The sequence below is a fragment of the Choloepus didactylus genome, chromosome 6 (assembly GCF_015220235.1).
Source record: "Choloepus didactylus isolate mChoDid1 chromosome 6, mChoDid1.pri, whole genome shotgun sequence".
Lineage (NCBI taxonomy): Eukaryota > Metazoa > Chordata > Mammalia > Pilosa > Megalonychidae > Choloepus > Choloepus didactylus.
The window spans coordinates 138,568,660-138,580,046 of record NC_051312.1 but is presented as its reverse complement, the minus strand read 5'-3'; the positions used below and the strand labels follow the sequence as shown (position 1 = coordinate 138,580,046).

General features: G+C 47.1%; 1 protein-coding gene across 2 annotated transcripts in view; it reads left to right on the top strand.

Moving 5' to 3' along the window:
* Positions 1 to 3,533: 3,533 nt before the first annotated feature.
* LOC119538640 (CXADR like membrane protein) overlaps positions 3,534 to 11,387 on the top strand; it is a 113,006-nt gene continuing 105,152 nt past the window's right edge. The window contains exon 1 of one of the 2 annotated variants that reach the window (XM_037841774.1): positions 3,534 to 3,815. In XM_037841774.1, the coding sequence (XP_037697702.1) occupies positions 3,791 to 3,815 (25 nt within the window). In that variant the 5' untranslated portion in view covers positions 3,534 to 3,790. The remainder of the gene's footprint in view (positions 3,816 to 11,387) is intronic. The other variant, XM_037841773.1, reaches the window with a different exon arrangement.

The window sequence follows — 11,387 nt, the reverse complement described above, 5'->3', positions numbered from 1 at the left end:
GCAATAGGCTCTAACCATTTCTTCTGCTTCAAGTTTGTCTTCCAATGCATCATACACACCCAGTGGTGGCCCTTGAATTTCCATAGAGGAGCGGTTTAGGGGTGGCACTCTTTGGCTCCTCCAAGAGTGGGGATGATAGACTATCTGTTCTCCATATTAAAGCATGGGGATAGGGAGTGTCGATGGACATGAAGAGGGTGCTAAAGCCCTCCACCAGCGGCCTACCCTAAAATATGGTTCTCCTCAGGGTCCTGCTTGCTAAACATTTTCCAGTGAGTCTGGGGAGGCTGCAGAACAAGGGTCAGAATCCTTTGCTTCACCTTCAAGACTTTTCACAATTATGCTTGAAACACACTGTGCCAAGACATTTGTTAGGACATACATTTTTCACTTCATGCATTTCCTATCATTCAATGAACCCCTGAATCCACCAAAGCTATTCCTAACTCCTTGTCTTTGAACAGACATGATTCCCCCAGCCCCACCCCCATTAGAATGCGCTCCCAGCGTCCTCTCATCTAATGACATTCTCTTCTTCCCCCAAGGCCTGGCTCAGAAATCATTCTCTCAAGGAACCCTCCCAACCACCTCAGCCTGCAGTGCTCCCTGCTTCCTTGGAATTCCCAGTGTTTCTTATTGTCAGAATAATTTTTTCTGGCACTTAACTACATACCTTTCCTGAATTGTTATTGAAACATTTCACATGTTGATGTTTTCTCTCCCACTGGACTCAGAGCACCATTTAGGGAAAGGATGGCCGCCTGCCTCGGGCCCCTCCACGGTGTCCAGCCCAGGTGGTGTGGGTCATGGGGTAGCCAGGCAATGGATTGCTGACTTATGAGCCAGAAGCATCCTGCTCTCCCGGCCCACAGAGGCTCAACCACAGAAAAGAGGCTTCAGATTCAGCAGGCGTCATCCCTGAGAAACGTGTGTGCCAGATATCTATTGACTCCAAGACCCTGGATCTGGGAAAACTGAGTGTTTATGACCCAATCTCAGCCTGGTCTCATCATTTCCTGTGCTGGTGACTAATGACCTGGCGCTGAAGGCATCTTATTACCTTCGGCTTGAGCAATGCTGCTTTAAACACACATCTGCCTCCACCCACGCGCATGTATCTTCATGGGCACACCAGCCCTCAAGCCATATGCCGCAGTGGTGTCAGCAGGTTCATGAGAAAGGCCTCCAGCAGAGGTAGAGATGGAGTTTTAAAAACTTTTGCAAAAAGAGCTCCTCCAGAGAGAAATAAAAAGGATAAGACATGTTAAAAAAAAAAAAAAACAATTAAAGTTTGGGAAATCTGGGTGAAGGGTGTCCAGGAATTCTTTTGTAATATTTTTTGCAACTTTTCAGTAAATCTGAATTTATGACAATTTTTTTAAAAATTCAATGTGAAATTTAAAAAGGAAATAAATAAATAAAACACCCTCTTTATGAAGTTCCCCTCCCATCTTTCCCAGCCCTTAGGGAGAAGTAACACTTTCTTCTTCAACAATTATACTAAATTCTAGTTGTGAATATTTCTATTTCCTCTACTAGACAAGAATATAAAATATAGAATAGAAAATATTTTCCAGGGTCAAAGAGACCTAGCTTTAATATTTTGTAATCCCAGGAAAGATAACCTCACTAGATTACATTTCCTCATCTTTAAAATGGGATTTTAAAAAATGCTTCTCTTAGCATTGTCATCAGAATTAAATAAAATGATAAATATTAAAAATTAAAATGATTCCTGATCTACAGTTGCATATTAGTTATGCACTTTTAAAAATATCAATTACCAAGTTCTATTCATTTTGTGTCCTTAACATCTACAATAGCATCTAGTGGGAGTAGTTGCTTTAATAAATAGTTGTTGAATGAAAAGTGAGTGAGTGAGTAAATACCGATATTCTACTAAAGAAACTCTACTAAAGCAGCTGATCCCAAAGCCAGAAGAAAAAAACCATGCTTCCGCTTTGGAGTGACTTGGGAGAGTCCCATAACCTTTCTGGGCCTCTGCTTTGCTCATCTGTAAAATGGGGCTGGTTTTCATTACAACTGGGAAGGATTAGCTAATTCGAAAGTACTTACTGTACTGCTCCCTGGTTCAAAGACCCCTGGAGAGCGAATGGCCAAACGGGTCTTATGTGTGACCCAGCAGCCTGCCAGTGCTGGAGGTTAACCTCTTTTACAGCCACAGCAACCCCCCCACTCCCACCCTTTCTCCGAGCTCACGGCCCAGCTCCCCTTATGGGCGCGAAGGTGAGCGATTGCATCCTCCAGCTTCAGTAGGGCGGAGGGAGAGGCCACTGCTCCAGGGACACCCAGAGCTTTCTGAGAGCCCCAGGGCACACGTGCAGGGCGCCAGCTCCGGGCAGTTGAGACCTGAGCCCGACCCTCCCTGCCCTTTCCTTCTCTGGCTGAGCTGCAGGTCCCCAATGGCAGGCCCCGGAGCGGGCGCGGCGGGACCCGTGGGCTGCTCCGCACCTCCGAGCCGCGCCCTCCGCCCGCGTCCAGCCCTCCGCGGGCCTCCTTGGCGCCCGCCCTAGCACGGAGGGAATTCCGTTCCCTCTACCTTCTTTTCTTTCCGAAAAGGGGTGGTGCAGATTTTGGCGGGCGCCACGTGCAGAACGATTTGCACCAAGGCTGCTTAAAGGGCCCGGCTCGGACCCAGTTCCGGATCCCCAGGCGCTAGGATGATGGCTCCACTGAGTCCTGCCCAGATCGCCGGAGCAGCTGCTGCGCGTATGGACAGCGGAAAGAGAGAGAGCAAAGGCGAGGGGCGGAGGAAGGGCCAAAAGGAAGGCTAAGCCTGGCGTGGGACGTCCAAACCAGGAGAGGAACAACCAAACTAGTTGTTGGTCAACTGGCCCACTTCTCCACTTCACTGTCTAAATGGTTGAGCCTGGTGGTTTCATACGAACAAAGCCAGACAGGGAGGAGAGAAGAGAGGAGAAAAGAAGGGAAAGCAGCGAGGAGGTGAGAAAGGAGAGGCGAGAAGAATGTAAATAGGAAAGTAATGGAGAGAGAGGGTGGCAGAGAGAAGCAACGGATTCGTGAGGGAAATGCAAGCAGAGAGAGTTGTGTGAGCGATAGAAAAAGAGATGCAAGACAGACGTAGAGAGAAGGACAAAATGAGAACACAGCCAGCGGGGAAATGACAAGGCCTCAGCCACCTCTGGCCCTTGGCCGAATGTCACCGATTCTTTCCTACAGAGTCGTACACCGCCCCTGCAGGGAGGGCCCGAACCCCGCTCTCTGCCCTGCCTCCCCGCCCGGAGGAGAAGCAGCCCAGCCTGTGGGCCAACTCGCTTCTGGCGGCCGATCGCCCCCACTGCTAACCCCAAAAGCTGGAAGGAGGGAGGGAGCGAGGGAGGGAGGGAGCGAGGGAGGGGCTGCCGGTAGGAGGCAACCATGTGGTTCCAGCTCACTCTATTTTTTTTTTTTTTTTTCCCTCTCTCTTTCTTCACTCCTTATTTCTTCCAAACAGGGAAAAGTGTTCCACCAAGCGGGACCGCCTTGCCGTCTCTGCTTTTCCTCCCTGACCCTGGTCCCGGCTCGCTTCCGAGCGCGAGCTGGTAGGGCGAGCGCGGGAAGCCCCTGGGCGCAGAGCGGCGCGGGGGCCGGAGCGCGGGGTGCGGGGCACACGGGCGCGGGGTCGACTCCCGCGCCCGCACATGGCTGCAGCCACCCTGCGCGCGCCCCGAGGCACCGCGCCCAGCTCGCCGAAGGTCGGTGCGCTGCACCCGGCCGCCCCAGAGCCAGGAACGGCTGAGCGGGGAGGTGCCCGCGTCCTTGAATCGGGATGTCCCTTCTCTTCTTCTTGCTAGGTGAGTGCCTCGGGGAGGGCGGGAACTGGGATGGCCCCGGGCAAATGCAGTCCTCCGTCCGGGCGGAGACGCTCACTGGTTCCGAACCGTTGTCCCCGCGTCCCCTGGAGTGAGCCAGCGTCCTCTGTCCCCGCCTCGCGGAAACGCGGGAGCACATCTGGGCAGCGGAGGGCCGCTCAGTCGGCCACCGAAAACGTCTCAAACATCTGGGCCGAGGGAAGGGAGGGGGGAGTCTGCTGGTGGAGTTTAGCTGCGAACCGTTCGCTGTGCAGGGTCCTTTTTAGGGTGGTGTTTAGTTTCAGGAATATCTGGGAAAACTGGGAATTGGGGGAGGGACGGGAGGTTTATCCAGGAATTTTCGTGCCAGGTTCCTGAGGGTGGGGGGAGCTTTTTTGTTTCAAACAGGCCTGGGAGGCTCAGATTACAAACAGATGTGTTGAAGGGTAAGAGGAAGGGAATGGGGGAAGACACAGGGCTGGAGAGGGACTGGAGAGAGGGAAAAAGGGCAGAAGCCAAGGAAAACTGGGAAGGTGACTGGCGCACGCTGAAAACGGCACCGCGAAGGGAGAAAAAAGGGGAAATGAGAAAGGACTGGGAAGGAGAGAGAAAATAGGAGAACAGGAATAAGAAGCTTAAGAGCAAGGCGGGGGAAGATTGAGCAAAGGGAGTGAGGAAGACAGAAAAAAAAAAAAAAAAAAAGGAGTGGACAAGGAGGACAGAGAGAAACGGACCAAGAACCATTTTTTCATGTACAGGCTCTGGGACAAAGAGAACCCTCGGCGTCTCCCTTCCTGGGAACCACCCAGGCAGTCTCCTGAGGACTCAGAGGTCCCAAGGCACAGGCTGACCTGCCTGGCCTGGAAGCCGGCAGGTTTGCAAGAAAGGACACATCAGGGATGGGTGTGGGCAAGAGCCGACAGGAGGGAGTCTGATTACCTGAGGTGCCAGGGGCAGGAAAGGTGCTGACAAGCCCAGGCCTGGGAGGGGGGAGGCTGAACAACAGTCACTGACATGCGCTGGGGACACTGGGGTTCGGCCTGAAGACGGGACCAAAAATGAGCCAGAGCTAAGAAAATTAAAGAGCTGGGCAGGTATGGTAGCATGCGCCCCGCTCTGGGCTTCAGGACATCTGTGAACTAGCCTGGCTTTGCGCTGACTAGCTCGGTAACCTTGCACAACTCACTCACTACCAGTGCTTCAGTTCTTCTCTCTAAAAGAAGGAAACTAGCTGGTTTCTAAGTTCCCTTCTAGCTCTGCAAAGCCTAAATCATCAGCCCTTTCAGAGGGTCTGCTGTTCTGGAAGAACCACAAACAAAAGTGGGGAGGCACTCAGAAGTCACCCCAAATAGACGGCTGGAAGTCTCTGTTTCCTTTTAGTGAACCCTTACAAAACGACCTGGCCATATGCATGCCCACCTAGCCCACCCAGGGTGGAAGAATAAAAGAGGCAGACTTACCTAAACTATTGCTCAAATAGGGCAGGCGGGGGAGGCACTATTTTCTAAGTGCTTAGATATTGGCCAAGTTTTCAGTACTGCTCCTGTGCATGTGACATATCTGGATGGCACCTTTCTCCCTTTTCCTGGCCGCTTCCACTAAGCTGCTTTCACTCATCAGAGGTTGAGTAGACAAACTCCAGAGGCGCCTTATTTAAAACACTAACATTTATTATGTACTTATTACACTGAGCAGTTTTTATATACTATCTTGCTAACTCATTTATTCTTCACAGCCACCCTATTTACTACCCACTGTTATTATATCCATGGTATAGATGAAGAAATAAAGATGTAAAGAGGTCAGGTAACTTGCTCAGTGTCTCAGGCTGGTAATCAGCCAAGGTGGGATTTGAACAGATGTTGTCTGCCTCTAGAAAGCACTTGCTAGGCAGCCTTGCATCACTACAAAAGTGACACTTACAGGTCAGTCCAGTTCAGTCCTCTCCATCAAGTGTGCGATTTCAGCATGACCTTGCTCCTTAGGAAGGACCTGCAGAAGGGAGACACAGCTAACAGGTTTTGAGCACCTGCTCTATACCAGCACGGCATTAGGCACAGTTTACCATGGCAAGTGAAAAGCGGCTTTGGCCACATGGACAGTGGACATCAGCTGGTGTGCCAAGCCTTGACTGCTGGTGAAAGGCCATCCTTTTATGAGAAAGGAGGAACTGACCAAGATCAAAAGGTGCCATTGATTCGTTTGGCTTTTTTTTAATTGAGTGCCTAACATGTGATCGTTAAACAATCTGTTGGATTGATACTCTGCCTTTATCATAGAAGCTACCTCTTGTGATTTCTTTCTTGGTTCTGACTTTATGAAATTGTTACCAACTAAAGGTCATGTCGAAAAGAAAAAGCGAATGACAGACTTAGAATTCTGAACAACTGGATTTTCGTTATTCACACCTACCATTAAGTGCTTGACACATCTATGCCTTTGTCAGACCTACTTGGGCTCATGACATCCCAGCTCTGAGTTGATTAAAGGGTTCAAGTAAGAAGTCACAGGGGACATGAACTGGAGTCAGGACAAAGGACAAGACAGGAGCCCTGGCTTCAGACGGGCATGTGAGGGGAGCCACACTGAGGGAGCCCCCCACGTCTGACATCCCTGCATGGCTCAGCTGCCCATAGGAGAAGCAGCTCTGTGGGCTGCATGGAGCCCTATTTGCAAAGTGTATTTGAGCCATGGCATGCCTGCACACGCTTTAGCAAGGCCAGAATGAAAATCCTCAGAGTTGCCCAAATCCTAAAATCATCTGCAGGACACTTAAAGGGGCTGCTTCTGATCATGGCTGGCATGTTTTCTGTCCTCATTTTTCTTAGAGACTGCCCAATATCTCAGATGAGCCAGGTGGGCTGAGGGTTCGTAGTCTGAACAAGCATTGGCCAGTTGACTCCTTGCTTTCTGGGCTTGCCAGTGAGTCCAGTCAAATGTCCCGCCTCTCTGATGGGAATGAACAAGAAGTGTTCTGAGCCCTGTGGTGGAGAGAGGAAGGAGAACTCCCCCTGGACACTCCTCTATTCCCACCCCACCTCTGACCATCGCCCCTGCTTGTCAAGTTCTCATTTTTCTCTCCTGGAGTTCTGTTATAGCTGCCACACTGGCCTCCTGCCTCTAGACTTTTCCTCCACCCTATACACTGCTACCAGCATAACCTGGTAAGGCAGCTGGTCTAATGCAAAGAACTTGGGTTTGGGAATCTGGCAAGATCTCTGGGTTCTAATTCTGACTCCCCTTCTGGAAAATGAGGGGAATCTTGAATTCAGAATTTCTGTAATTCTACAATCCTCTTTCTTCCAAAGACCTTCACTAGTCCCATTGCTTAAAATATTAAGTATAAACACTTTGTTCTGATATTAAAGATTTTATACAATATCAGTCACATTCCCCTCACCCCCTATCCCTCCTCCTCACCCCTACCCCACAGCCAACTCTGCAGGGAACCTGGGTTACTTCCTGTGCTCTGAACATGCTCCATGCTATTGGATTCCATGCTTTTTTTTATGATATTCCTTCCATCAAAAATGCCCCCTCACTCTCCACCCCTGCAGATCGAAATCTAGTTCATTCTGCAAGTCTCAACTCAAATGCTTCTTCCTCCATACACCCTTCCATGATTTTGCCAACAGAAGATGCTCTTTCTTTCCTTCGTTTGAATCCCAGTAGTCCTCCTTTTATGCTACTTTGTATTATGGTGATCTGAATGCTTTTCTAATTCCCCCATTAGAGTGGAAACTCCATGAAGCCAGGGACTGCGTCTCAGTCGTCCACACCTCACTTTCAGGATTTTGCATAAACTGAAAACTTGTGAGCTATTTATTAAAGAGAATTGGACTTCTGAAACTTGCAGAACAGTTAAGGTCAAAAGAGGGGAAGATTTGGAGGATTATTACGAAATTGCAAAGAGCCCAGTTTTTAAGGTGCAAAGATATTTATTAAAAATTGTTTGTAATAGAAAAATTTGAAAGAACTTCAAAGACCGATATGAAGAGAAGGTTAAATGAACAATGGTGCATCTGTAAGATGGAATGCAGAACACCTATTCAGGATGGGATTTTTGAAGGAGAGTGCCTCATTCTTGATGTGGCAGCCTAGAGAAAGAGTAATAGAAAAAGGGGGTGTCTTCTGTCTCTGTCCCATTTAATTTGCTCAGCTTTGCAAAATCTTTTCTCTGAAGTAGAAGTACTTGCAATCTCGAGAGACTCCTGCTGGCTTGATGAAGTCAGCGGCTGTACTGGGAAAGCCCACGTGGCTCTAGGAGCTGAGGGCCACCTCCAGCCAACACCCAGCCAGAAGCAAGTCTCAGCCTGGAGGATTCTTCCCAATGGCAGCCAGTTGGGAAATGGAAGTCAATGATCCACAAGAGCCCAGTTTTAATTCAGCTCGTTTCTGTGATTCCTTTTCCATTAAAGTAAATAGGACCAGTCTTTTTTTTTTTTCCTAATTATACATAGAACATAAGGTGGACAAAGACTAGATAATATATCTGTTATACAGACTTACTTTGTTGTATCAAAAGCCTTCTTTGACACCTCTGCCAGGATATGAAAGGAGCTTGGCTGCCCAGAAAAGGAGTTTGAGGAAAGTGTGAGTGCATAACCATCGGTCTGTGATATAATGACAGGCCTAGTGGGATCCCCTGTGCTCCCCTCATCTTCCCACATTAATGCTGATGGTAATCACAGTGATAAATTCCCGGTAGGCTCCGGTCTTGTCTCCTCTGTATTTGTCTTGCGCTCAGCCGGGCAGTGTACATATGTGTGTATTTCATGATTGTACCTTGATGATGATGAACCAGACAGACATTCTTAAAAGGTAGAGTCGAAGATGGTCAGAACTGCCCCTTTTCAATATGACAAGTTAGGGGTGGTCACTGCCTAGACATCCCTGAAGATTGAGAGAGTGGATTTAAACTAAAGGAAGGGGGTAGCAACAGACAAGATGGAATTTAACAAAGGATGATGAATACTGAATCTCTATATAATTTTCTTTTTCTAGTTGCTAGGGTATTAGAATTGCTAGAAGGAAAGAATTGAAATGGTGGAACTGTAACCCATAGCATTCTTTCAAATTTGCTCTATAGCTACTTGTTAAATTGTAATTTGAAAGTTATCTCCTTTTTCTATATATGTTATATTTCACAATAAGGAAATAAACTGTGGAACTGTAACTCACAACATTCTTTGAAATTTGCTCTCTACTTATTAAATTGCACTTGGAAAGTTATCACTTCTATGTATATATGTTATATACCACAATAAAAAATATTATTTAAAAAAAAAAGATTGTCAGAACTGGAGAAAAGCTTAGAAACTATTTAAGTCAGCAGTGCTTAAAATTTTGAACCCCAGACCCTACCGAGATTCTAATGAAAACCATGAATCCACTTCCTAGGAAAAGACACATATACATCAAATGTTGCCTACAGTTTCTAAGGATTCTTTGACCTCCTGATACCCTTCCTTGGAATCCAAGTTAACCCTTGATCTAAACCCAGCCCTTCTTCTCATGAAGAAGAAAACTGAAGTCCAGAGAAATTGGGTTAAGGTACACTGCCAGTCTAGACCTAAAACCCTAATTCCATTGATCTATCCTATCACACATTCCTGAAAATAGAAAAAATGTCTCTCCCTCCTTTTCAGCTCATGTGGTTAAGCTCCAAAATCACAGTTGCTCTTCAGATGCCTCAGTTAAATGAGAGCTAAATGCTGAAGAATTGGCACTGGATTTTATGTTGAGAAATTGCTTGAAAAATAGGGCAGATGTCGTAACATTTCAGTGTAGCCATCGTAGCTGGAAATCCTGGAAACTTCTTCAGTGCCAGTGTATGCTGTCTGGCTTATTCAAGAAAAAGGAATTCGACTCCAGGTCCCGCACATGTGGGTGTGCGCCTACAGGGAACAGTGCTGGAAATCAAGAGCTCTAGCTCTTTCATTGTTTTGCTGGATTATCCTGGGCATCTCATAACCACTCTGGGCCTCAGTTTTGTCCTCTGTCCTCACTGATTTTTTTTTTAAATTCTGAGAATTTGCCTGCTGCTGTAGATGTGGTTGTGACTGGGGACACGTGGGGGTCACCATGATTATCTGTTTTTTTCAGGCACTCATGGCCTTTGGTAGCACACGATTATAAGGGATCCAAAGGAGTCCACTAACAATGTGAAGAGAGCAGTCACGATCTCTGTGCTGCAACTATGTTGTGGCACTGTTAGCCCGGGACCACCATCCAGGCCAGGGCCCCCTACCCAGGAAGTCTAATAACTGAAATACCCACCCAGAGTACCTCATCCTAAGCAGAGTTGCCCACAAAACAACCCAGGCATGGACACCCAGGATAAACTACAGTGTAAAACGTCTGTTGTGTGAAACTATTTGCAAATGTTAAGTATCTTCTCCCACTTTTTTTAAATGAAGGCATCATCTATGTGTAATAAAATGTGCACATTAAGTGTACAGCTTGATGAATCCCTTGCAGTCTGCATTTATATGGATCTGAACTTGTTGGATTTTGAAATGAGAACTGTGTATTATTAACCAGTTTGTAGTACTAACCTGACCTTGGTTAATCTGAGAAGGGATTGTATGGGTAGAACTAGTATGACAGATGGTTACTTGCTAACACCTGTATGGGGTTTAATAATTTACAAAGTACATTAGCATACCTTCTCTCCTCCTCAAACCACTCTTTGAGAGTAAATGTCATTATTACCCCTTTTACAGATGAATAAACTGAGGCTCAGAGAAGTAAAGTGAATTTCTCATGATTACCTTGTTAGTAAATAGCTGAGCCAGGACACCAACTCAGGATTTTGGATTGCCCTCCATTTACGAGACCGCACAGAATAGTTATTCTGAAATCCAGGCCTCTGTTTTGCCAAGGAAACGAGGGTCATGGTGAAGCAGAGCCTTCCTTTACAGGTGCCAAAAGATGAACCCCAGAGTGGAAAATTCTATTGGGAGATTTATCACCCATCCCCTCCCCCCATTCTGTTCACAAATGGTTAAGAAATAGTTTGTTTAGGTTAATGACTATTGTTTATAACCCAGTATTATTGTATACATCATGCACGGATTACCAGTTCCTTCTAATTAGTCAGAAGACTCTGGTATTGCTCAAGGTGTGCATTGTGGAGACCTCGCCTTATTTCAGGGAGAGGCACACGAGCCCCCCTTCTTAGCTCATGGCCCCAAGGAAATGTATGGGTAGGGCACAACTCGCCCTACATGTGGCTTTTGCAAGTTAAATTCCTGTTTTACTTGTTTCCCCAAAAAAGAATGCAGACTGTTCACAGACACAGAATTCTGGTTAGCTGAGCTGAACTGTCTGGGTTCTGGAGAAATAAAAGTTTATTGCCTTTGGCACTATATAGACCAAAATGGGGAAGAATGCTGAAATTGAAAAAAACCTTTATTTTGTTAGCAGCAGTGAGTCGGACCACTTGGTGTGTGGAGCCCCAGCCAAACTCTGGTGATGATAAGACTGAATGCTGCTTTGTTTCAGCAGAAGGCAGGACAGAAAGCGGTTTCTTCTGTGCCCATGCTGAGAAGAGAAAAGGAGCAACTGTCTTCA